The following is a 27,836-nucleotide window of genomic DNA, read 5'->3' as shown; positions in this document are numbered from 1 at the left end:
ATTTGCGACACACAAGGACAGTTTAGATGAAAGATAGCACGGGGGGGGGGGGGGGGGGGGGGGGCTTTGCTGTATTACTAAAATGCCACAACACCTCAAGAGGGCCAAAACATTGATTTCTGGCATCCAAGTTCGACAGCACTCAAAGCTATCTTCAGTCTACACGGTAAAATCCTCTGTGTTAAAAACTGTTAATTTACTGTAACTCTGAGAGGGTACAAATGGAACCTAATGGACCATCTTAGAGTTCAATGAACACTGAATATTTGACTGTGTAGTGTGTACGAACGAGGTTAGAACAATGTCAGACATATAATTGATCCACTTTTACAGAGGGTATTGGATGTATTGTACACATTAAATCTACGCCATTGACACATCATGATCAATAACCATACAGCCGGTTGTATAGCTGATCGATTACAACATCCTGCACAATTTAGATAATGAAAGGAGATAGGAGAGGCCGATAGGCAATCCTCTGTTGTTTCTGTGGCGTATTACATCGTCTTAGAGATACCGTAGTAGATGCCCGAGTGTTAATTTAATTCTTATTAAAGTGCAGTGTATGAAGGTATAAAACTAATCAATGTTAATTTAATTGAATACATTCTTTAACCATGGCTGTTAACATTAGCAAAGAGCTTTAATGCAGACTCACAATCTCAATTAGAGGTATTAGCTGGAGCTGTGTGGGGGCGGGGCTGCTGACACAGCAGTGGCTGCAAGGATTGGCTGTTGGCAGGGTTCCGTCATTCTGTCACTGTGCGTTTCTCACAGCAGGTCAGTAGGTATAGGCGACTGCCCGTGGACTTAGCCATTTTAATTTCTACCGTATCCCAACGCCAAAATAGTTCCATTTGAACTGGAGGATCACGTCCTTTACAGACTCTTCTTTAAAAAGAACATGTGAGCATCTTTACAAATTGAATCAATTGTTACAGCTACTGTACTACATACTGTATATTAAACGTTGTATTCTTTATTATTCAAGACTGACACTGTAGCTAAGACGGTGAGATGACCAGCTGGGCATGTTGTTGATGTTGTCTTTTAAAGTCATGTATGTAACGTGAAAGTCAAGTCAATGGCAGTGTTTGATCATCATGTGAGTCACGGTGACCTCATGGGTACTTCAAGGAACTTCTCTAGCAGGCAGACGCAAATTGTGATTGGCCGGAATTACATTTGTGATGATCTGATTGGTTGAGCACGGAATGTGATGTATGAAGGACAAGGTGTATGATGATGTATGATGATAAGAGCGCCCCTAACTTCACACAGGTGTGATTTGTTTTGATAATCTACAATATGACAATTGTTATTCAGCTGCATTTCTGTTGCTGCTGGTATTTGCTGATAACATAAGTAGCCTATTCTAAAAAAAGATTTCGAAAAAGGAACTACCGCACACACTGTCTTCAAATGCAGTTAAAGGCTTTAATGGCAAATAACAAACGTTTCGGTCTATATTAAGACCAGCAACAGCTAATGTTACAAAATGGAGGTTCCCATATAACAATGAATTCTGAATTTGTTGCATTGGTGTTCCAGGTCTAAATGATATGACTTTATTGTCAGCTCGCACTGAAATGTGTCTTAAATTAGAAGATTAGATGGATTAAACAACATTTTAAAGGAAGCCCAAATAAGCAACAAGCCAAAAAAAAAACGCAACCCGCAACTACAGAAAGTCGCTTATAATACAGTCCACACTGACTGTATGCATGCCCTCACTACCCTGTAGATTCCTCTCTCTCCAACCATCTCACCCTGGAAACAATTGTATGAACAACATAACCTCCACTTAGCAGTAGCACTGGAATCTTGGCCTTTTGCACCATGTGTAGACTAGAGAGTAGGTGCTGCATGCTTAAAATTAGGGATGTCCCGATACACTTTTTTCGTTCCCGATCCGATACCACACTTTTCTGTTAGCCGATACCGAATACCGATACCAGTGCTGTGATCTCCTGTTGTGTTTATAGCTATATAGCTATATATCTCGTGTTGTGTTTATAGCAGACTCATCACTCAAATGTGCACTTGACGTTTTGGCAACTGGAAAGCAAACTCCACATCCGATATGACCCGATATGACAAATAAGGGCCGACACCGATCCTTTTCCGATACAGTATTGGGACATCTCTACTTAAAATCCCCCCTTTTATGACAGATCTTTCTAAACGTCAGTGTCTTTTTGTGACGGTCATGGGGAGGACGTGACTCAAATGTTACAGAGTGTTCTTCAGCAAGATGCTGAATCCACTCCACTCATCATTGGCCTTGATAAATAGCCCTAGCGTCCCTATTCTGGGGAGAACGTTTGGTGAAAGCAGCAGATTTACAAGCTATTTTCAGCTGAGAGATTTGGTGCAGAGAGAAATGAACAGGGGTCCTTAGTATACAGAGTAGATCCGTAAGGACTGAAGTATTAGGGTTTGGTTAAATTCTCTGCATGTAAAGACGGCTTCGGTTTATGTCTTTATTTCTCTCTCTCTCTCTCTCTCTCTCTCTCTCTCTCTCTCTCTCTCTTTCTCATCTCTTTCATGTGTTGATCACATCTCAGTCAGCTCACGTCTCCAGTCTGCAGGTGCCAGAAAAGGTGTGTGTGTGAGGCTCACGTGTGTGTGTGTGTGTGTGTGCATGCGCAATGTGCATGCACACACACACACACACACACACACACAAGCGTGACTAGCTGTATGTGCAAGAGCGTGACTGCTGGACCATGTCTCATCTAGAGGTGTGTGTGTGTGTGTGTGTGCGTGTGTGCGTGTGTGTGTGTGTGTGTGTGTGTGTGTGCGTGCGTGCGTGTGTGCGTGCGTGCATGCGTGCGTGTGTGCGTGCGTACATTTAAGTCAGTCTCGCTCACATGCGGACCCATGTGATGGCAGTGGGTGGGTGGATGGGGTGGTCCATTCTCTGCCTGAGACTGAGCTTGGTATAGCATTAGAGCGCTGAATGGGAGCCATCCGTCATCCTGACGCAAGCCTTTTCTCCTCGTTGATCAAACCCATGTGTCATTTACATTTCTCTACCCAATTTACACTACAAAATCCTCTGTGACAATTTATCTCTGAGAGGGTATAAATGGAACCACTCTCAGAGTTGGAACCCCTCAACGACCCCTGGGGGTCCCCAAACCTCACATTGAGAACCACTGGTTTGCATGATATTTCTCGCATTTAGTAAGAAGTCAGCTTGCTCCTAGCCTCGGAAACCCAGACGTTTAGCCTCGGAAACCCAGACGTTTTTATTTCCAGGGAGAAAAAAGCTTGCTCCTATTTTTGGCAAAGAGATGTAATGACCATGAGTGGTTGGATGAGGTGTGACAGTGGAGGTATAATGACGGCCATTAGCTTCCCGATGGAGAAATTATGTCATATAGAACTTTGGAAAGCTTTCAGAAAAATCTTTCTCTTTCTCTCTCGCTCTCTCGCTCTCTCTCTCTCTCTCTCTCTCTCTCTCTGTCTCCCCCCCCTCTCTCTCTCTCTCTCTCTCTCTCTCTCTCTCCCTCTCTCCCTCCCTCTCCATCTTTTTCTGTTTCTCTGCCTCCTCCTCGTTGCTTTTCCCTCTCCGTCTGTCTCCCTCTCTCCCTCATACTCTCTCTCTCCATAGTTATCTTGGTGGGAGAGGAGATGGCCGGCTGGATGGATGGATGGATGGGAGAGGAAATTTAATTATCTTTATCGCTGTGCTCCTCCAGCAGTGTGAGCTCGGCATCTGCATGTGTCTGCATCCTCTCTCATGCATCTGTATTCACTCATTCCCTGGCATATTGTTGATGTCGGTCCAAAACCGTTCCTTTTTATTATTAGTATTTTTGAGGGCCGCTATATACAGGTTTAATGTTTGTTTTTAGTTCAATGTTTGTTTTAAAAACGCCTTTGACAATGAAGGGAAAATGTACGTCATGTTGTCCCTAACACAAGCATTAAATGCCATTAACAATAAAGATCATTTTGTTTTGTCACCGTTTGTTTTACATCACCATTACATCACCTAACCAACATGAGTTAGACTTTAATATATTGGCGCCCCTCACTTCACACGGGTGTGATTTTTAAATAAAACAATAGTGAAATTAGCTTATCTACAAGCTCACAATGCGTCGACCCTGCCGCGCTGTGAGCTTATAGATCTGCTATTTTCAACAGTGTTTTGTGCAACACTCTTGTATGATTAGGTAGGGCATTAATTGATTAAAAAAGTTTAAATATGGAGATACAACTGGTTTCTGCCTGACAGCGACGATGTCTCACACACACATGCACGCACGCCCACATACACCACACACATTGTGACATGCACGCATGTACGCATACACCACACAAAAAATAACACAAAAATGTCATATTATCACAAATATAAACCACTACGTACATATAGTATAAGGTGGACTTTCAGGCCTGTTTTTAAAGGAAGCCAGTGAACCACATTTTTAAAGGGATGGTGTGTCAGGGCATTCCACACTTGCTGTAGAAGGAACCGTTGTCGCTCCCTCTGGTGTTGTGGCTGTGGCTCAGTTTTTCTTAGGCATTTACAGTAGTCAGATATGTGACATTGAGGTCAAGGTCACATTGGCTATTTTGAAAACCAATCCCATTTTTAATTGCTTAACCCTGACCTCTACCCTGAGCCATCCTAGGCTATCAAAATGAGTTTTGAGATAAAGGTTGGTCATGGGCCCCTGCAGGTCAAAAAGTAGTCTATTTAGTAGTTTGTTTTGGGAGGTTTGAAGCTTAGTCTTTAGTGACATTGAGATGTTGGAGAACCAGGAGGTGTAAGCATAATCAAAGTAGCATTGAATGAGGGCCCTGGCAAGAGTCCTGAGAGTACTTTTGTTGACAAAAAAGGGAATTCAGCATGGCAACAAAGGTGTTGCCATGCTTTCACCTGTCAGTTTGTTGTCAAGATTACAGCCCAAATGGGTAACTTCTTCTTTGCTAGATTATGTCATCAACTATGACCTTGAAATCATTTTCATCTCTCCCATACTGGACAATCTATATACCTGTAATTATACACCTCTAGTACAAAAGCTGAAAGATGATATGGACTTATGGACCAACCTACCTCTAACACTTATAGGTCGAATTAATGTAGTTAAAATGAACCTGTTGCCAAGATTAAATTATCTATTTCAGTCATTACCCTGTCCAATTCCACCCTTATTCTTTGCTAATTTAAACACTAATATCTCTAGATTTCTCTGGAACCATAAAAAAGTACGAATCTCTCTGGCCACATTGTGTAAACCTTATAACGAAGGCGGTTTAGCTCTCCCAAATCTTGAATTATACTATTGGTCTGCTCAAATTAAACGAATGACTGAATGGTTCCAGGAGTCTGATGATTCCCTGTGGAAAACAATAGAATCCCATCTCAGTCACCCAATTCCACTTAAATCTCTCCCTTTTATAAATGCGAGTTTGTCAGAGCTCAACAAATCTTTCGTTGTTAACGGCATCTTATCAATGTGGCCAAAGTGTAAGAAATACTGTAAAATTCAAAAGAGTTTATCTGTCCTTTCACCTGTTTCTCATAACCCAGATTTACCGGCGAGTCTAAGTGAGATTGGTTTGCAAAGGTGGACTAACAAAGGTGTTAACAATTTAGGCTGTCTACTCAGTAGTACAAACATTAAGTCCTTTTCAGAGGTGAAGGAGGAATTCGGTCTACCTTCCACAAACTTATTCCAGTACTTACAATTAAGACACTTTTTACAATCTTTGCTTAGGAAAAATATTTTTAGGTCTCACATAGACGAGATAGAACAATGCATCATTAACACCCAATCTATGTTAAAATTCACTTCAAAGATTTATAAAACCCTTAATGGTAGAGTGACGTCATCCTTCCAGCCTCTGAAAAGGAATTGGGAAACAGATTTAAATGTTGTAATTGATCAGGAAACATGGACAACAATATGTGCAAAAGTAAATCTATCTTCACTTACTCCTAGAATCCTAGAACATAATTACAAGTTTATTTTCAAAACATACTTAACCCCTGTTTGTCTAAACAAAATGTCCAGGGAGAACTCTCCCCTATGTAACAGATGTAAACTGCATTTGGGTACCTACCCGCATATGTTCTGGTTTTGTCCAAAAATCAAACCATTTTGGCAAATACTTCATGATCAAATTGAAAAAATCCTTAAAGTAAAATTGAGAAAATCTCCTCTGTTATACCTGTTGGGGGCAGACCCAAATGTAAAGTTGAACTCTGCTCACAGGAAATTATTTGATCTATTTAGATTCTTGGCAAAGAAATGTATCTTACTTTTGTGGAAGACAGATGAAATACCCTCAGAACATATGTGGATGGCCCAAATAATGTCACTACTACCACTGGAGAGACTCAAGTATGAAACACAAAATAAGGCAGATGTATTTGTAGAGGTATGGACCCCCTTTTTTAATCATATCGATTTGATCCTGTGTAGGACGGAACCCACCTTAACGTGCACACATGCATTATACAACCCATGTACCACTTGGAAATTATTATTTATTATTTATTTTTTAGTTTCTTCATTGTTGTTTTTATGTAAGTAACTGTCTTGTATGTAAGTCTGCTGTGCTGTCCTTGTGTCCATGTAAAGAAAACCCTCAAAATAAATAATCATTTATAAATAAATAAATCATTTTCATTGACCTTCCTGAGGGAATGTTTAGACCCAAAAAGAATGGATTCTGTTTTACCAAGGTGTAGTGACAGTTCGTTATCTGTAAGCTAAGTGCAGAGCTTCCTCGACCTGCATTTTGCCCTCGTAAGGCCAGGAATAATAAGTCTTCAGCGCACAGGAACAGTTTGCACTTACAGGCAGCATTCATGTTGTTAATGTATAGAAGGAACAGTAACGGCCCTAGTATGCTTCCTTGGGGAACCCCACAGTTCACAGGGAGGCAGGATGACATGGTTCCATTGATGTAAACCACTTGTTCTCTTCTATCCTAAGGTAGGATTTCATCCATTTTAATGATGTGCTATCAAAACCGATCAAGTTGAGTTTATCCAGTGGAATTGAATGATTTACAACGCTTTTTGGAGGTCCAGCATGACCAGGCCACAGAATTTGCCAGAGTCTTCCTCGCATTTGATGTAGTCGGTCAAATACAGTATAGGCATGTGTCAGTGGAGTGGGATGTTCTGAAACCAGATTGGAATACAAACAGCAGTTTGCGCTCGTCGAGGTAGCTGTTGCTTTCTTTGTGAATTAATCTCTCTATAACCTTTGAGATGGAACAAAGGATCGAAACGGGCGGTAGTTGCCAGGTTCTAATTTGTTTCCTTTTTTATACAGAGGGATTACTCTCGCCATCTTGAATTATTGTGGAACCGCGTGACGCTGACTGATGGATCTTATATTTGTAATTTGTAATGTGTGTGCATGTAACTTTAACATTACATGCCTAACCTCAACCCTCTCTCTCTCTCTCTCTCTCTCTCTCTCTCTCTCTCTCTCTCTCTCTCTCTCTGCAGCTGCCGTGCCAGCAACAGGAAGAGTTTGATCCTGACCACCACGTCTCCCACCCTGCCACGCCCACATTCGCCCCTGCCACTACCTGGCCACCTGGGTATGTAAGCACCCCCTCCCCTCCCCTCCCCTCCCCTCCCCTCCGTTTGACAACCATCATTCCAGCAGAGAGATGTATTGTTATTGGCTGTCCAGGAGGTGCGGGGGTAAGGTTCCTGCCCGCCCGCTGTGGAAACTGGGGTTGGATTCCTCCTCGGTGCATTTGGCTTGGCCAGTCACTCCAACAAACTCAATAGGATGTGTTCACGGGTGGTACCACAGCACTGAATCCCTATTGCTGCACTAGTGACTCATACTCAAAAATAAAACATTCATTTTCATGTGAAGTTGAATAATGAAATATATAATCTGACATAGCCGACAGGTTTGATGCCGAGTCCCTTTTTTCGTGTTTTCGTGTAGAAAATAATATCTCACACCTGTCACACAAAGTCTGTTTTTCCTGTCTGTTCATGCTCTTTTTCTCATCTCTCTCTCTCTCTCTCTCTCTCTCTCTCTCTCTCTCGTTCTTCCTGCTTTCAGGAAGCAGTCCTCTGGACAGCCCACGGAACTTCTCTCCCAGCAACCCAGCACACTTCTCATTCGCCTCCTCCAGAAGGTAACAGCTCTCTGACACTCTGTGCGTGCGTGCGTGCGTGCGTGCGTGTGCATGCGTGCGTGCGCACATTGTGCATACATGTCTATAAAAGAGAGTTAAAACACTGTTAAATCCTGAGTGTTTTCAATCTGAGAGCGTGCGAATGGACCTGAAAGGGCCCCTGGGTGATAGAGATACAAATGTAGTGATGTAGTCAGGAGAGAGAAAAATAAATGGAGGACATGTCAGCCCCACAACCCGTCTCCATTTTGTGCTGATCAGCCATCAGCTCGGTGAAGCTGAACTCTTTATTGTGTAGTTTTCATGCATCTGTGCATTCTTTAGGACAGAGAGTTGTGTGTGAATCAGCCGTCAGGCTGTTGTTTACCTCCCACCATGTCGCTTCTCCTCAGTCAAACACAGTGTCGGCAGGAGCGTTCTCCTCGGACCTCGCCAGCAAATCCAAAGTTCCTCATTTATCAAATCCGTCTGGCTGTCTGTCAAGGCGCGCTCTACGTACGTAGAGACACAATGAATGAGATCCTCTGTGTTCTCCTGGCCGAGGAAGCCCTCAGGGGAATAACCTGGGCCGGTTGGGGGATGAAGGACATTGGGTGCTCAGTGAAACTCTAGCAGCACAGCTGAAATTCTATCTGGGGAATCCGTGAGTGTGGGGGGTGGGATTTGAATGCTCAGTCATAGCTCATAATAATGATAACTAATCAGTCCTATCATTCAAAAATGTAAAATAAATCAAGACAACCTCAGAGTGTGCATAATTGACTCATGTGGTTCATTACCACTCGGGTGCTATTTAAATTTGTCTGAAATTAGGATGCCAGGATTAATGGGGTTAAAATACTTTTTGTTAAATTGTGATATTATATGTTTGAAACATCTTTGTGTAAACAACTTCACAGTAGTATATTCAACTCTGACACAGTGTTCATCGTACAGGGGGATCGCCAGGGATATCAAAAGCAGAGGCATGGATTTCCCCTCCATCACTACAGTAAACTTGTGTACAGTAAATGTACAGTACAGTGCAGACAGACAGACAGACAGACAGACAGACAGACAGACAGACAGACAGGCCTCATTACAATACTTTAGCATTCGCTTCACAGCTTAACTAAACAAATGGTGATTGATGTTGATGATGATGCTCAGTCAATATGTGATTATTAAGATGTACTATCAAATGCATCTCAAATGCTGTCAACTGTAAATGAAACACAGCTAATACTGTGGGTGGTATGGAGAACAGTAGCATGTGTTGTAGTGTGCGTACAGCATGTGTTTACTGTATGTCGTGTACATCTGTCATCCTCTACAGAGCGGATGGTCGGCGATGGTCGTTGGCATCTCTGCCCTCTTCTGGATATGGAACCAACACGCCCAGCTCCACGGTACACACATGTTTGTATATAATTTGGCTAGACGGAGAAAGACACAGGTCTCCTCCAGTGGAAATCGTTGCTGTTGGGCAGAAACCGGAATTGAATGAATCAATGTAATCGCTCTGGATTAAGAGCGTGCACTCTCACACACAAAGTGTACAGAGCGTGCACTCTCACACACAAAGTGTACAGAGCGTGCACTCTCACACACAAAGTGTACAGAGCGTGCACTCTCACACACAAAGTGTACAGAGCGTGCACTCTCACACACAAAGTGTACATGCTTCTATTTAGTCTCCCTATCGTCACTGTTGGGCAGAAAACAGCAACAACAACTTTTGCAGCTTTTTTTTTCAGATAGTATGATCAGGCTAGATAGAATGGAAGGTTTTTGATTGAGTGATTAATGTTTTAATTGAAAAGAAATGCTTATATCATTGCTGTCTGGCAGAAACCAGATAGATTATTTTTCCTCCATACATTAGTGCTATTGAACATGAACACTCTTTACGTCCATGTGTTGGTTAAAAAAATATTGAACCAATGAAAGTATTAAAAGAGCTTCGGCCAAAACCTCTATAACTCCACTTGAGCTGGATATTTTTTCCTGAAAATTGAACATTTTGGAGTTTGGAGTCGACAGCAGAGATATATACTGTATTTGTACATATCTAGTCATTTGAGTGCAAATGTGTATGTTAAATGAGTCCCACGTACAGTATTGGGGGCATGCAGGCCGGTACTGCAAGTAGGTGGACAGGTAAGTAGGTCGACAGTTCAGTAGACACATAATCCATGTAATCCTTAGTCCTTACACAACCTCTAAATGACATGAAACAGATGAGCAACGACCATGACAAACGTCTTCCTAGCTCCATGCTGGCATCTATAGCCTGTTGGCGTGGCTTCTTTCCGTGTGGCTTTCACCTGCGATTGATCGCCGATTGATTGTGCAATTAGCGAAGTGAGTGGTGAAGGTCCAGGTCTCATTGCTTTGACTGAAGGCAAATGAGGCTGTTGAGGCGAGGTGGGTATTTGGCTGAGACAGATTCATGGTTGCCAGTAGATGTCCACCCTATAGAAAGATGCCATGGCTGAAGGGGTAGAGAGTAGACTAGAGGCCGTCTGGGAATCAGAAGGTCCCCGGTTCGCCCTCTACGCCCAGTGTATGTGTCAAAGTGTCCTTGAGCAACAGACTTAAACCCTGACTCTCCCCAGGCACGGTATTAACAGCGCTCACAGTGTGGGGAATCTGGGGATTAAATGATTATTATATATTCTATTATATATTATTTTAATAAAATCAGACCCGTGTGAAGTGAGGGGCGCTTACATCATCACGCCGACCAATCATGGATTTCACAATGCATTCCTAAAGCCATAATTTGATGGCACAGATATTGGCTCAGGAATGCGACAAAATAATCTCCATGAATTCAAGGCTCCATGGTGTGGGTAATTGATATAAAATAAGTCTTTCTTGGGTGAACTATCCCTTTAAGACCGTGGTACATCTATCCGTTCTAGGTGGCCATATTGCTGACCCAGATTCACAGGTCTGCACCTGGGCTCTTATTTCTCTCTCTCTCTCTCTCTCTCTCTCTCTCTCTCTCTCTCTCTCTCTCTCTCACGTACACAATGTACTGAAAGGAGTTGCGCTACTTCAACTTGCGTCGTAGTCTAGATGGACACTTCAAATACATGTTTCACATTTCTCTTAGTTGTGCCAGCGTTGCTCATAGAAAGCATTTAGTTCATTGAACAGTTTCACCCCGAGTGCAGGCAACTTTGCTGTCACACACACACACTCTCTCTCATTATAAGTTAACTTATAACCCATGCTCTCTCAACCCAGTAAAATAAATACATGCTCTCTCTCACTATATCCAATGCTGTCTCAACCCAAGTTCACCCGGCATACAACACTCTCTTTCTCTCTCTCTCTCTCTCTCTCTCTCTCTCTCTCTCTCTCTCTCTCTCTCTCTCTCTCTCTCCGCCAACACGCACACAAGAGTGAAGCATCATCATGACACACTGTCATGGCGGTGTCGGTAAAGTGATGCATTCATTCACACTCATGTGATTGTGATGGGATAACGATGCAGGCATTCTGACTAGGTAGGATGATGTAATATAATATGGAAGGTACAAAATATGCCGGCATTCAAAATTGCCGCCTGTTCCCACAGGATGCCTAAATCAAATATACCAGTAAATTGTTAGGCCTTTCAAACGAGTGAGAACAGAGTTATGTGACGAAGTGTAAATGCTGTCATTTTAGTGTCATTGCTGTCATAGTGATAGTGGCATGTGTTTTGTGGTTACATGAAGAATGCATGAAAAAAAGTGAAATGAAGTCATTGTCTCATGGATATATTGTGGGTGTGTACTCCTGTATACACACTACACAGCACAGCCAGAGATTAGAGACAGATGGACCAGGTTGACTTAACTCATCACAGCCACGTGGACACGTCTCGACTCACCAGGAGCGCTGAGTCACTCGGCTTTAACGTCATCTTCCTGCTTCCTCCTCCCTCTCCCTTCTCTCCCTCTCTGCCGGTCTCTTCCTCCTCCTCTGAATCCCCACGGACCCCCACAACAGTCCTCCAGTTCCTCTCAGGAGCGCTTGCACCAGCTGCCCTTCCAGCCCACCATGGACGAGCTGCACTTCCTGTCCAAGCACTTCGGCAGCACAGAGAGCATCACGGATGACGACGGCGGCCGCTGCTCTCCTCACAACATGCGCCCTCGCTCACGCAGCCTCAGGTCAGCAGCGACTAGTCTAGTGATTGGCCGACAGTGTTCATCTTACGTTGGTGATTTTACAAGCGTTTCAAGTTTTCACATATAAACTGCTGTGTGTGTTCTGTCTCCGTCCTACAAGCACCAGTAGGATAGCATTAGCAATAATAATTGTTTTTATTCCCACTGGAGTAAAGGTCTGGGTAGCGAGACTAGCAGTAACAGACCGCTCTATTTAACCCATTTTGGGCAGAACCTTTTTTGGTGTTAAAAGAAATAGCAGATCTACAAGCAGAAAAATAGCAGATCTACAATCTATAGCACGAGTGGCGCGCTACGATCTGCTATAGATCTTGTAGATCTGCTATTTTGTTTTAAACTTTTGCTGCTGTCATGCTGCTGCTGCTCTCACCACTGCTATCTTGCTCAAACACTGCTGCTCACCCTCCACCACCCCAGCTACCACCCGTTGTTTTGGATCTGCTGTTTATGTATGGGGGATTCGGAATCCCTATGGTTGAGAGATAAACCATAATAAATATATTGCTCAAGAACAAAGGGAGTCTACCAACGCGCCTCGAGCCTGAAGCGGCTGGTCCGGTGCATCACAGGAACAAGGACACTTAATGCAGAAGGAGGAGAGGACACTGGAGCAGCACAGACATGTAAGCCTTTTATTTAGGTGCACTGCGCACCTAAATAAAAGGCTTACAATGTTTGTGTCCTCTCCTCCTTCTGCAAATATATTGCTCATTTATATTCAATAAATAAATAAAAATAATTTATTTTAGCTACGGTAGGTAATGTGTCCAATTGTAATTGGACACATGTGTCCAATTGTATCCAACCGCCCATATATGTGGGTATTAAGCATTTACTGTATACTAGGATAAGGATATAGGTGACACATTTAAGAGAAAGATTTCAAGGTGCAGTTGAATAGACAAATGCCATATTTGAGTCACCAGTCCTGTTCAAATACATAATTATAAAGAAATGCAAACTCCCCCCTGTCAGGTGTAAAGGAGCAACTTGGACACTCAAGCATGAAGGAAGCATGAGTTAAGTCCGTTGCTCTCCCTAGGTTGGCGGAGGGTGTGTAGAGCCCAGGATCACATCACAGGATGATTGACACAGGGGTGAAAAATGGGTTACAAAATCGTGGGACAAAAAATATAAATTAAAAAAAAAAAGGATGGTTGAAATGCAATCAATTCTCGAGATTAATTATCGGTCACACTGCTTAAACAGATTAAATGGACATGCCAAAAAAAATTATGAATTTGACAATTCGCCCCAACAAATTATACATATGTACTAATTAGCTATACCTGGTGACAGAAATACGTTTCTGCACTTACTGTAGCTACAATGAACGAATGAAAGACAATCATGGAAGACTTCCAACAGTATTTAATATTTTTGGCAATTATGGAGACGAGTTAAAAGAGATATAAGCAGGAATAATGCACTGTACTGTGAGCAAGTCAGTGGATATTTTCCTCATAACTTAAAAAAAAAGTAGCCTATTTTATCATTGTATCATGTTTGACTTACAGGGAAATAGTAAGTGTTAATAGATTTTATTTGTATGGCATATTAGACAATAGAAAAACACAAGTAGGCCAACTATGTTTGTCTTATTTCCTTTCCACAGCCCTGGACGCTCCCCTTCCTGTTACGACAATGAGATAGTCATGATGAACCATGTGTACAAAGAACGCTTTCCCAAGGTAAACACACACACACACACACACACACACACACACACACACACACACACACACACACACACACACACGCGCACACACGCACACACACACAAGCTCATCTAATGATCCTATAAACTCCAAACTGTGATATCACAGAGCCCAAATTAGCTTCTATTGATATTGGGTGTTGGTTTCATAACCCCCTCATCAGGAGACAGATGAAAAAAAGAGGCCCCGAGAGGATGACATCATTGTGCCCGGCCCTGTGAGGTTTACGCTGTGAGGAGAATATTAATGTCACCCACTATCTATCACAAGGGGAGGCACAGCCTTTGCGTTTTTAACTCAGTTGCCATTAGTGCCATTAGGGATTGACACTGCTGAGGCTGATGAAGTTGAAAGGAAATGGGCTCAAAGGCAGCGAGACCGATGTTGTCTGGCCTTAGGAAGCTGGAGCCTTGTGTTTTGGATTCCATAGAGTCTTAACACAATGCCACAAAATTCAGAGAGTGTATAAATGGCTATTTTAAGATGAAAGAGTAGTTGAAGTGCATGGTCATACTAGCAATAGAACACGTGTTCAGAGTCTTCCACAAACCTTAATGTTCTCCACTATTTAATAAAGGCAAAGGTTAACGCAATCTGTGATTTCTTCAACCGCTTGGCTGTATGTAGAACAGCAGGATTTTAGAAGGATAATACCAAAACATCACATACATTCACATAGTGTGCTTATTGTTCAGGAAACAGAGCTTGTGCTTGCTTGCGTGTGTGCGTGCGACCGTGCGTGTGTGTGTGCACGTGCGTACGTGCGTGCGCGCACATGGTGTTTTCATAAATCACAGATTGGGATTTGACCTGACCAAACGTTTCAGTCATGAGATTTTTTTTTTTTTTTTGCTTTAATCCACAAGTTCAAATGAGGTTCAAAGCTGGGCTTTTCTCACCTCGCACTAATCCTGCAACGAGTCACAGAAAAAACAACTATGAGCGAGTCAAGTTCTGAACCTCTGACTGAAGTCTGAAGCTGATCTACCCACACCCACAACACCAGAGGGAGTGCAACAAACCATGTACAACCCAGATTCGGCACAAACAAGGGACTAAATTATTTTCGCTCCTATGCCACCAAAATGTGGAACGCCCTACCAACAGTCATTAAGACATGTGAATCCCTTGACTCCTTCAAAACCGCTCTCAAAGGAGCTGCAATGGCTGCAATTCGAAACTGGCCTCTGTAAAATCTGAATCCCCCCCCCCCCCCGCCCCATTTCCCCTCACTGTATGTATCTTTTCCCTTTTTGCTTCCTATATGATGAATTCCTGTTCTGTTCTTTAGCTACATAGAAGTGTCTATTTGTATGTCTCTAAATGTTTTGATGAATTGAACAATGTGGACCCTGTTGTAAACAAGTGTAATGCTTAATTGGGTCGTCCACTCACAGTTAACAGTCTTTGTATTGAGTTTGTGCTTAAAATGTACTGTAAATTCTACAAACTGTTAATACATATTTCAATCAATCTATATTTGGCACGGGACACCGTCATGTGATTGTGTATAAATTAGCCATGAGCCTCCTCTCACATGAACGTAACCTTTTATGTCCTCTCATTACCTCTTCCCTTCTCCTCTCTCTATCTCACTACCCCAATCCACGGCCACCCTCGGTGCCTAACCGAATACAAGAAGACTCACCCCGTTTCTGTTTTCCTCCCAGAATTTTCCCCAGTGAGGGGTGGGAGAGGCTGGACAGCAGACGGCTGGATTTTGAATTTCTCTAACTATAAACTTTCATGACAGCAGACAGCCTAAGTACAAATATAATTTATGAAAAGCTACTACAGTGAGGTCTGTTCACAGAAGTTGTTGTAGGATATGTGGGGATTATCTGACGAGGTATACCATTTGAGGGGGCAAAACCTTACACTAAATAATACTAAATTGTTTATAGGGTCAATATAAGTAATATAATATAGCCTTTCCACAGGAGTATCTTTTTATATTTTTCCCAAAAAGAATACAAACAGCCAATAGCATATTACAAAGTTATCCCCCTCACTGGGGACAATTCCGGGAGGAAAGACGGGCACGCACCGGGGTGAGTCTTCTTGTTACCGCCTAACCCATGATCCACCCTCGACCCCGTCTGTAACCCATTAAGACCTGAGGCAGATTCTAAAAGAAATGTCTTCTAAACAATGTCTTCTGAAAAACCTATGTTTCTAAATGTATGTCAGTGGTTCTCATGTCAAGGAGCCCCACAATTATATATTTGGCCACCGACCCCCATCTCAAAATATTTTTGTTCCAGTGACCCCCAGAAGCAAAGATTTGAGTTAAAAACGTTTGCTGTGAAAGAATATATATTCTAATATATGAGCTTGTATATTATCTACTACTTTCTATACTTTTGTGACTCTAGCACCTCACCTAAATCATTCAGCAGATGAGCGGAGGCTTTATTTTTCTTTTTGATTTTTTGTCTGAATAGCTAAAGTATAAAATAATGGTTAAACCGGTTAAAAGCTAAGGTGACACAGATCCGGTCCTAATGCTGCTCTTCACCACCAGGCCACGGCGCAGATGGAAGGCCGGCTGGCGGAGTTCATCCAGAACTTCTCCCCAGAGAGCGTGCTCCCGCTGGCGGACGGCGTGCTCAGCTTCATCCACCACCAGATCGCCGAGCTGTCCAGAGACTGCCTGGCCAAGGCCAGGGACGGCCTCATCACCACCATCTACTTCTTTGAGCTCCAGGAGAACCTGGAGAAGCTGCTCAACGACGTCAGTGAAACACACATATATACTAGAGCTGGGACTCGATTAAAAAAATTAATCTAATTAATCAGAGGCTTTGCGATTAATTAATCTAGATTAATCGCATTTTAATCGCATATCATTATTTGACCCGAGAACAGTGAGAAAGCAATTTTTTCAATTTTTTCATTTTCAATTTTTTCATCGGCCCTAATATATACGCATACTGTATATCATATTTGCGTTAGCCTCGGTACCCAGGCTTTTATAGTCGTTCGCATTCGCCGCAAAATGAAAGCCTGGGGCAACGAGACACATTTCCTGGTCTAGGAGTGGGAGTGAACTACAGTGCAGAGGGGCTTCGCTTGAAATAATGGTGACGTCAGTTTTCTCCGCTGTTTTCTACCAGGGAGGGGAGGGGCGGAGGGGGGCAGGGGTGTGCCCTCAGATCGGTGAACCAATATTATCCACCGCTTGCTCCATGCGCGACCCGCCCCTCTAAACCAGAAAGCACACTGGCTGGGCTATATTTACGTTAATTCCACGCCCCCCCTCTTCCGTAGCAATGGGCTCACACTACTACCAGTTCTATCTCCAAACGCCACGGTGCGCCGTATTCGTATTTAATAATATTACCCCCTAGCATCGCGCCGCAAATTCTTTCCGCCGATTGGCTAAGCCTGATCACGTGACACGCACGTCACACAGTAAAATGCATGTTGGGTTTCAGGTGCATGGTGGGAAGGCAGACTGCCATTACCTAATTTTATGGGTCATAGTTTTTCGTGTAACACCAATTTTTTTCTTCTCAACTAGACAAAAATCCTAGTATTTTACAATTGAGAAACTGATGATAAACATTTAACTTACAATGTGCCTGTGTAACCCAGAATGCTGCTTCTTAGCTAGTGTCAACCTGACTCTGACACTTACACATTTCACGACTGACACCTTCAGCGTGGGCACACGGCATGGCATTTTCTGGACATTGTTAATTTGAGCCGCCATCTGCGTACTTCTGTACAATTTGCGATCCAATAAATCTCAAACATCAACAGAGCTTTTTTCACTAACGCTCTTGACAGCATGCAAACATTTGCAAACACATATGCATCGCTGAACGCACCACTTACTGACCCATGCCATGGAATGTATGTGATATACCAGGGTTTACGGGGGTTCTGAGCTCGGCTCTTGAGAAGTCGCTTCAGTTCAATCGGTCTCATTTAACTCGGCAGCACTGGGGCTTCACAGAGGGATGAGGATTCGACAGCAGTAAATGAGACTAATTGCGCATGTTATTTCTCTGAGCAGATAGGAGGCTTCAAAAGATTTATCCGCGTCCCCCATGTTGATTAAATCACTCTGACCAGTTCTCTGGGTGGCCTGCTTTGGGTTTGATTGTATCCACCACGCCCGCTGCGTTAAGAGTGTTCTGAAATCTAATGCCTTTTGGATCGTTTTTTTTTGTTTATCTTCCATTCCGCCCCAGTGGAACTGCAATGCATTGCCCTCTGTTGTACACAGTAAAATCCCCCCTCTGCTGCTACCTCTTCTCATTTGTTTCTCTCTCCCTCTTTCTCTCTCTCTCTCTCTCTCTCTCTCTCTCTCTCTGTCTCTCTCTCTCTGTCTCTCTCTCTCTCTCTCTCTCTCTCTCTCTCTCTCAGGCATACGACCGCTCAGAGAGCACAGAGGTAGCCTTCGTCACAGAGTTGGTAAAGAAGCTCCTCATCATCATCTCACGTCCCGCCAGGCTCTTGGAATGTCTGGTGAGATGACACACACACACACACACACACACACACACACACACACACACACACACATTCTCTCTCTCTCTCTCCTACACACACATACACACACACACACACACACCCCTCTGCTTCCCTTCACATCCCAAGAAGCACGCATCAAAGCAACTGCAGCAAAACAAAAGCTGTTACACTTAGGAATATCGATTTCCTCGTGGGTTGTCGTGTTCAGTTCAGTCTTCGTTCCACCATCCTTGACCACACACACACTGTCTCCCTTTCTACATACTCCATGTGGATGGGAGGCAAATTAATGTGAGTACATGTACCGCACGCATGTACTCACTTTCTGGACCAATTTGAAAAAGCATTTTAAAAGACTGATAATATTGCACAGCAGGGGCGAGAGAAAATGAACTGACAGTGTAACAGACCTGATCCGTCTGGCTAGAGAAGACATTTGCATTTAGATTAAAGTTCCATTTGCTTCGCTACAGTTCTACTAATACCAGCCAATGACCCTCCCTACCGACCCCCCCCCCCCCCACTGTGGCTCATAGGACTGACCACACACGTCACTTCAGCTAGGATTAACTGTGTGTGTGTGTGTGTGTGTGTGTGTGTGTGTGTGTGTGTGTGTGTGTGTGTGTGTGTGTGTGTGTGTGTGTGTGTGTGTGTGTGTGTGTGTGTGTGTGTGTGTGTGTGTGTGTGTGTGTGTGTGTGTGTGTGTGTGTGTGTGTGTGTGTGCGTGCGTGCGTGCGTGCGTGCGTGCGTGCGTGCGTGCGTGCGCCACTCTAAAATTACACAAATACAATTGACATACAAGGCAGCCTTGTAGAGGTCAAATACCCACCAACGTCAAAGTCCTACACGTCACACACGTCACCGCAGTGACATTTGTTCTTCGCATTTGACCTCATCTCTGTGTCGCGCTCGGGAATTACTTGTGGTTGATCTGACACCCCAATCCAACCCTTCAAGCAGGGAGGCAATTTTTGGGTCTTTGGTACGACCCGGCTGGGAACCGAACCCCAACCTCAGGGCGGACACTCTAACCACAAGGCCATTGTCTGGTCTTGACCTCCAGATTATACCCTCTCTGTCGAACGCAGGATGCTGATGTAACATTAATTACTAATGTAACGTGTCACCTGTTTTCAGGAGTTCAATCCAGAGGAATTCTATCACCTGCTGGAGGCAGCAGAGGACCACGCCAAGGAGGGACACCTCATGAAGACAGACATTCCTCGTTACATCATCAGTCAGCTGGGACTGACCAGGGACCCTATTGAAGGTGAGATGGATGGATAGCTAGCTAGCTAGATAGATACTGTACATACATGCATACATGTCATGCATACGTACAGTACATAATAAGTTAATTGATGTTTGTGTTACGTTATCAGAGATTGTCAACCTGGACAGCTATGACAGTGAAGGACTCCTCACACCTGAAACGGATGACTCTACAGAGGTGGGATTAAATAATGGAGATTCATACGTCAACCCTCCCATAGCTCAACCCCCCAATCTGTCAACCCATGCAATGCTTTCCTCTCTCAATTTGAGAACTAATGACTTGGCATCCAGATAATTGAGTCCATTTGTTTTCATTTGTTGAATAAATGTTGGGCTACAAATGAGCCACCCTTCTGCCGTTAGAGACGGATAGACTCCAAGTACCGATATTTACACAATTAGACGAGAAGGATTTAAGTCATGAAGTCATAAACATTCATTTTAGTAGTATTTTTGGAGACACCTCTCGCAGCTCCGTTATAATTACAGTGTTTGTCTATACAGAAGTACCACTCCAAAAGAAACAAGTTGAATGAACAAGGCATGAATATTTGAGGCAGAGTTTGTATCTTTTGTCAAATATTTATTATATAAAAGAGAGTAAGGGACGAGGAAGAAAAAAACATGGATTAATATGTTTGTTTATTACAGTAACAACAAAAGGAACATTTTGGTTTGTAGCCTTCTTCAAGGATACATAAAATGTGATTTGGATATAGAAAACTATCAGCCATATGGGGTTTGTGTCATTTGGCATGTGTCTCTGGCTCCAGGGTAAGATGAGAACCATGAAACCACCAGAAGAGGTTGACTTCCAGACCATCAAACTGATCAGTAACGGAGCGTACGGGTGAGTGAAGGGCACTAATGAATGCTAATGGTCATGTTGTGACACACAGTCACACGCAAATGAGAATCACTTGCATTCACAGCAGGTGCCTGCGTGCGTGCGTGCGTGCATGCGTGCGTGCGTGCGTGCGTGAGTAAGTGCGCGAGTAAGTGCGTGAGTAAGTGAGTGTGTGTATGACTGACTGTGTACGTGCACTTCTGTGTGAGGATGAGAGACAGATTAAACGTATGCAATTGCTATACAGCGTATGCAAACAATATCTAAACCACCTGCAGTCAGTGCAGTGTGATGAGCATGACACATAATTGAATACATGTCTGTATGTGCATGTGTGTGTGTGTGTGTGTGTGTGTGTGTGTGTGTGTGTGTGTGTGTGTGTGTCTGTATGTCAGGGCTGTGTACCTTGTGCGTCACCTGGAGACGCGGCAGCGTTTTGCCATGAAAAAGATCAACAAGCAGAACCTGATCCTGAGGAACCAGATCCAGCAGGCCTTTGTGGAGAGAGACATCCTGACCTTTGCTGAGAACCCGTTTGTCGTGTCCATGTTCTGCTCCTTTGAGACCCGCAGACACCTCTGCATGGTCATGGAGTATGTGGAAGGTGAGCCTGGATATACTGTACATACGGTACCTGTGTGTGTAGAACTCAATTCAGTACTGTAATTCAGTACTGTAACCACTGCAATACAGTACTTGAGGAAGTGGTGATAGATCCATTCAACCAAGTTAGAATCTCAAAATAGGAGAACTTCACCTTTGTCTGCATTCAATTGAAGGGCGTTTTGGAACACCCAACAATAGATCTGTCAGACAGGCCCTAGGGAAACTGCATTACTGGCGTACAAGGTTTTGAGTGGGATACACAATAGATACATGCACTATGCTTGAGCTGCCTGTAATGTCTACAACAGCAACATGAGGAACCATCAATAAATTAATGTTGTCATACTCACAAAGATTAAAGATGCTTAGTGGGTAATCTAATCTCATTAGCATAATTCAAATATGAAACGGCCCAGGCCAGGGCAAGCGTAATCATGGGAAGTCTTATGGTAATTAGTATTGTCAGTAGCCAATTTAGTGTCATATCACATTATTCTGGCTGGCAGACAGACAGACATTCAGTACCTCACGGTGTACAATATAAACTGCTTCAATAGGAGGAGACTGTGCCACCCTACTGAAGAACATTGGTGCTCTGCCGGTGGAGATGGCACGCATGTACTTCGCTGAGACAGTTCTGGCTCTGGAGTACATACACAACTATGGCATCGTGCACCGAGACCTCAAACCTGACAAGTAAGATGTTACAGCTATAGCTTTATGTGTGCAAAGTAATTATGTGAATCATTATGCGAGTCATGCAAAATAAACGCTTGAGTTTATTTTGTGCTCACGGCGCTGTCACTAAAGCACAATACAAAATGAATGCGAGTCAAGACTCAAATAGACGGCACAAATAGATTGGATGGCACTTTCTTATGTGGGCTGTTTCATTTATAACAGTGTTTCAGCCAGCAGGTCAGGATCCTGTATTCATTGTATTGTACTGTGAGATGCTCTGACAGACCATATTTGATAAAGGAATATTACAATATATATTAATAGTTATAAAAGTACACTAACCAACATTCTTAAGTTATAGTAACATTGTTAAAATGTCATAGCACAAGCCAGCTATCGATAATTCAAATGGGGTGAGATGAAAATACAGATGCTATTGCTATGCAGATTGCTATATTTTCAGCACGCTACACCGGTGTGCAACGCAACATGAGAATTCAGGTTTTAGAACCACTTGTTCACGGTTTCCACTTTGATTGTACTTATGGACAATAAAGCTTTTTGAAGTTGAACGAGCGTCATCACTGTGTGTCTGCAGTCTGCTGATCACCTCTATGGGCCACATCAAGCTGACAGACTTTGGCCTGTCCAAGATGGGTCTGATGAGTCTCACCACCAACCTGTATGAGGGCCATATAGAGAAGGACACCCGCGAGTTCCTGGATAAACAGGTAAAGGAGACACACGCCAGTATATTCATTGTGTTGACTAGTCAGACTGGAGACCTGTGTTGCATGTCCTAACTCCTTTCAGTGTCTTGTCTCTTTGTGTTGACTAGTCAGACTGGAGACCTGTGTTGCATGTCCTAACTCCTTTCAGTGTCTTGTCTCTTTGCTGGCCTACTATCTATAAGTAAAAGCAAGAATTGCCAAAGAAAAATGTACGTGTACTCTTTTAAGCTCTTTTATTTTATCTTCTATTTTGACATTTTGTTGTAGGGAACATACCCAATCTTCCTTTAATTAACATTGCATGGCCAAATTAAAAACATTTTACCTTTGGTCTCAGACATTAATATTAATTTGTGTTTAATTTTCATTTATTTTTAAAGTGATGCAAGCAGTATGTGTTTGATCTGTTTATTTCTATGCAGATTGATCGTTAATTGCATGCCAGCCATATCCAGAAGAACGCAAAGAGATGAAACGATAAACATTTAACAGAAGAATTAGCCAATAGCTTCTCAGATATTATTATCAGTTCCGTTGTTAGATGAGGCTTCTTCTCTTCTTCTCAAAATGTATGCTTGAATTCCAAAGGCCTCGTTATTTCTGGAACAGGCAGGTCCGTGGCCAAAAACCAACTCCATAGCGTAGCCATCTGCCCATGAAAACCAAAAGCAGTGCTTTCATCTGGTCTTGGCATTCTTGCAGCGATCCCATCAGCTGGACACAAACATTCACTCTCTCTGCTCACATGCCTCCCACTCGCTTTCTGGAAACTCTGCCAATTTGTTCAAAGTTTCTATATTCCCTTCCTGGCTCGGCGTTTCAGTCTTTAAACAACACTGAACTGCACTTAACCAGACAATGTCCAAGCTTATTGTTAAGTTGTTATAATCTTACAGTAACTGTGAAAGTAAGCATGGTTGTTGGGACACAGGAGCAGTGAATTTTAGCTCAGTTCAGAATGATCTACAGTATTTATACTGTTGAATGATGATGGGTATTTTATCCCATCATGATAAAAAATGACAGGGGGGACTGTAAGCCCCTGTAACTATAAGTTATGAAAATATCTTCGATAGCAGAGGGCTAAATGAAGCTGCGAGCTGCTCCGGAACAGAACCAAAATGCTCCGGAAGGCTCACAATAATACTTTAGGAGTAATCCCATTACAATACTTATACTTAACTTTAGCTTTGACCAAAATACTTTAAGTAAATAGCCAATATGAACAGGAAGGATTACCCCATAACCAAGATATTACCTGAATGCACCCCCAAGAAGAGAAGTCCAGAGCAGAGCTAGGTTTTTTGTCGTTTTATATCATCGTTTCAGAGAGAAATAGAACAGGATTCACAAACACAGCATGATAATCAAATACAGAGCCAGCTCCCGTGAGGGATCTGGTAGGTTGGGTTTCTCTCTACCGTCTCCCAAAATGGAATCCGGTATATATACTTTTACAATACAAAATGGAGGATGGTACAAAGCGACGTGGCACGACACGAGGAGTATCGTACTCAAAGTATGGAAATATACTGAAATGGAAAATTACAAAACACAGAGGTTGTCTCGGCCTCACAGGATAAATTTATCTTCAGCTTGCCGTCTCGGCGAGCTGGGAAGGGGGTATGGCCCGGTTGCCATGGCACCTGGCTGATAAGAAAGTCATACAGCGAGGTCAAATTCATGTAGGGAGACAGAGACAGTACAAGAATACTTCTCACTAACGTGAAGTCACTACCAGATTAAAAGGGTCAAAAGGTCAAAGGAAATGATCAATCAAGCATAAAATATAAACAGATAGAAATTATCTATCAAATGACCCTTACCCTGTACAGTGAGCCACCAACAACAAAAGGAAACAAACCCATTACAAATCACACGGCTATTGATGGACAAAGGAGACGTTCAAGTATAATCGAAGAGGGCGCTGTTTCTCCTTTATTTGCAGAGATTGGCTATTGACTGCATGGAATTCACTAATCCTTAACAGGCAGATAATGTCGGATAGGATTGGGGTAGTTTATGATTAGGAGCTCTCACCTATAATATAGGTCAATATTATTGTTGTATAAGAGAAGCATGTGGAGCTAAACTGTGGCCTTCTTTCTTTCAGGTGTGTGGAACACCAGAGTACATTGCTCCTGAGGTGATTCTTCGCCAGGGTTATGGGAAGCCTGTGGACTGGTGGGCCATGGGCATCATCCTCTATGAGTTCCTGGTGGGCTGTGTGCCTTTCTTTGGAGACACTACAGAGGAGCTGTTTGGACAGGTCATCACAGGTGAGGACACAAGGGTCCACGCACAGGTCCTCACAGGTGAGGACACAAGGGTCCAAGCCCTCACCTGAGTCCTAAACAAAGCAACCAATGTTTGGGTCCCAGACCAATTTGTTAATGGCCCCTTTCTTTCGTTTCAAAATAATAAAAAAAAACATTTAATTAGTGGTGAAAATAGCAGATCTACAAGCTCACAACGCAAAGCGACGCGTTGGAGATCTGCTAATGAAAATCAGAGACTGTCTACTGTGTGCTGCAGATGACATTGTGTGGCCGGAGGGTGATGACGTTCTCCCTGCCGACGCCCAGCATCTAATCTCCACTCTGCTGCAGACCAATCCTCTGGTGCGACTGGGCACAGGTTAGCTGCAACATCTTCTGTACTACTACTACTACTACTACTACTACTACTGATGGAGAATGAATTAACGAAGTTCCATTTGGGCCTGCTTTCAGGGGGCGTAGTTACAGATTGTATGTAGCATTTGAAGGTTGTGGAATAGTCTTCTGGCTTAAGAGACTAATAGGGTTTGGGGGATTCATTCTGATTAATACTGAGGTTAAGACTAATATGTTGATTTCTCCCTCCTTCTTCGTTTCCTCTCTTTCTCATTCTCTCTCTTTCTTCCTGTCTGTCTCTCGTCCCCCTCTCTTCCTGCCCCAGGAGGTGCGTTCGAGGTGAAGCAGCATTCCTTCTTCACAGAGTTGGACTGGAACAGCCTTCTGAGACAAAAAGCAGAGTTTATCCCTCACCTGGAGTCGGAGGAGGACACTAGTTATTTTGACAGTGAGTGTGCAAGCAGCGCTGCCAGGAATTCTGGGCCTACTCTAACCAAATTATTCTCAATGCACTGTCATATAAGAATGGGATCTGTTCCAGGGGGGGTTCGCGGTACCCAGTCCCCAATTTTCTGCCGTGCAACACTACTAAAGCCTGCAGCATATTCCAACCAAACACAAACTTTGTTTCGGCTATAGGGTGGGTCAATAACAAATGATACGTAGCTTCCAGAATTATTTCTGTCAGATATACTCAAGTGGCTTCATGCTATGCTCATTGTATCCGAGGGGTTAATATGCTGCATTACTATGTGGTTGTATTCAGTGTGCAAGACCCACACATCATACGCTGATGTGGCAGTCAGCTGACCAATTGGGCGGGGTATTTATGCTCACCTAGACTGCATGCATTCTTCCTGCCTTCCTTCTGCATATGGTTCCTGCTTGTTGTTATGCATGGTTTGCTCTCACCGCCACCCCAGCACCACCGGTGCTGGGCTCTGTTATTTCTGTTCCCCATGGGGGGGTTGTTATTGTATATCTATCTCCCTGCTCTTTATGTTTAATGATGGTGTTTAATTGTGCCGAGCAGGGAGAAAATTGCAGCAGAGCCGAACACCAAGATAATATATTTTATGCACACTTGTATTCTGATTCTATAATAAATGTTGGTTAAATCTATTCGTGAGTTATCTGACGGCACTAAATAGAATCAGAAAGGCAGTGCCTTTCAGTGGTTTGTGCGCCTCTAAGATGTTCTAACTATAGCCGAACACCTCCCAGCCAAACATCATGTGTGATTGTTCAGACAGAACGCCCTCATGATTTATATTGTTTTATTTCCGTCACCTGTCCGCAACGTACCATGGACAGTTTTGAAGGAAGGTTGTCTGTGTGGATAATCCCTCTATGAGTGTCTACAAACACAACCAAATGGCAATGAACTGAGAGATAGTACACACTTTGTCCATTGTGTCTGTCGCCAGAAATGGCAAAATCTCCAAGATAAATTCTGTCAAGGCATGTCGGAGGTTGATGAAAATAATTTCATAAACCGAGCTATACACAATGCTTCAGTGGCTCGCATTGAGGGAACCATGGTGTTGCTATGCAGAGTACTGACTGGACAGGGTCTTGCATTCAATGAGGTTCTAACGATTAGTAAGTATAACATGGTTTTGTCATTCAATGTCGGCAAGCCCTGTCTTGTTCCTTTGGAGTATGCTGCAGCCTTAAGCCTGGTATCATGGTATCCTAGGAGGAGGAACAGGTATTGATGCTTTTTTTGGAGCTGAATGTGTCCAATCAGCATGTTGAGGAAAATCCATTTGAGTTTGCAGCTTTAGAAGAGCTTAGATAGATGGATAGATAGACCTTTATTGATCCCACAGGGGAAATTCAAATGTCATGGCAGTACCGCAGTAGAGTATGAAACACAGGACACAGTGGTATCCCTTGATTAAAAATATATCAGATCTAAAACCTCAAAGTGTTTGGATGCATTGTGAGCTTGTAGATCGGCTATGTTTGGCTAAATGCAACTTAATTCAGGCTAAACCTAGATCTACAAGCTCATAGCGTGCCACAGACTGGCGCGCTACGAGCTTGTAGGTCTGCTATTTTTGAGAAATCGAAGAACGACCGACATAGAAAGATAACTTTTTCAGAAAACTGTCACGATGTAGAAGACATTTTTTGAATCTGATCTCAAAATGGGTTAACTGGACAAAATGGTCCTGCTGTGCAGTCTGAACATTACCACCACCCACGCATTGTGCCAGCAGGAGTTATTAATACACTGGCTGGGTTTGACACTTAAAATACAAAAAGCTGTCCTATTTGTAGCTTGGCGGGTAGCCGGGCACACAACCAACTTTGTTGCTGTAGAGAATGGGATGCTACTGCGCCTTTCAGAATAACCATCACATTGCCGTCCACTGCCATCAATTCCATTAACAGTTTTAGCAGAATTACATTTTGGGCCGTTTTCCAGCAATATTGCAAGACTAATTCAGCCTGATGATAAGAAATTACATAAATTATGTAGATGTTTTTGGGGTATTTGTCACTGTACATGTGTACATACGTGTAATATTACCTCTGCATTTACCCATCCTAATTATCTGGAG

At 43.1% G+C, this 27,836-nt stretch overlaps 1 protein-coding gene across 1 annotated transcript in view; it reads left to right on the top strand.

The window, feature by feature from the left end:
• LOC310868611 (microtubule-associated serine/threonine-protein kinase 1-like) overlaps nt 1–27,836 on the top strand; it is a gene marked incomplete at its 5' end in the record, with an annotated part of 61,916 nt that overhangs the window by 25,609 nt on the left and 8,471 nt on the right. Inside the window, 16 exons of the mRNA XM_083779067.1 lie at nt 7,493–7,587; nt 8,070–8,145; nt 9,461–9,533; nt 12,130–12,293; nt 13,927–14,002; nt 16,554–16,763; nt 18,404–18,505; nt 19,649–19,781; nt 19,894–19,961; nt 20,560–20,636; nt 21,029–21,237; nt 21,797–21,935; nt 22,519–22,651; nt 24,765–24,930; nt 25,187–25,288; nt 25,592–25,714. Coding sequence (XP_083635193.1) covers nt 7,493–7,587; nt 8,070–8,145; nt 9,461–9,533; nt 12,130–12,293; nt 13,927–14,002; nt 16,554–16,763; nt 18,404–18,505; nt 19,649–19,781; nt 19,894–19,961; nt 20,560–20,636; nt 21,029–21,237; nt 21,797–21,935; nt 22,519–22,651; nt 24,765–24,930; nt 25,187–25,288; nt 25,592–25,714 — 1,946 coding nt within the window. The remainder of the gene's footprint in view (nt 1–7,492; nt 7,588–8,069; nt 8,146–9,460; nt 9,534–12,129; nt 12,294–13,926; nt 14,003–16,553; nt 16,764–18,403; nt 18,506–19,648; nt 19,782–19,893; nt 19,962–20,559; nt 20,637–21,028; nt 21,238–21,796; nt 21,936–22,518; nt 22,652–24,764; nt 24,931–25,186; nt 25,289–25,591; nt 25,715–27,836) is intronic.

The sequence above is a fragment of the Protomyctophum parallelum genome (genome assembly GCF_964188405.1).
Source record: "Protomyctophum parallelum genome assembly, chromosome: 13".
Classification (NCBI taxonomy): domain Eukaryota; kingdom Metazoa; phylum Chordata; class Actinopteri; order Myctophiformes; family Myctophidae; genus Protomyctophum; species Protomyctophum parallelum.
Note: the sequence above shows the minus strand (reverse complement) of the source record. Positions and strands in the feature narration are given on the sequence as shown.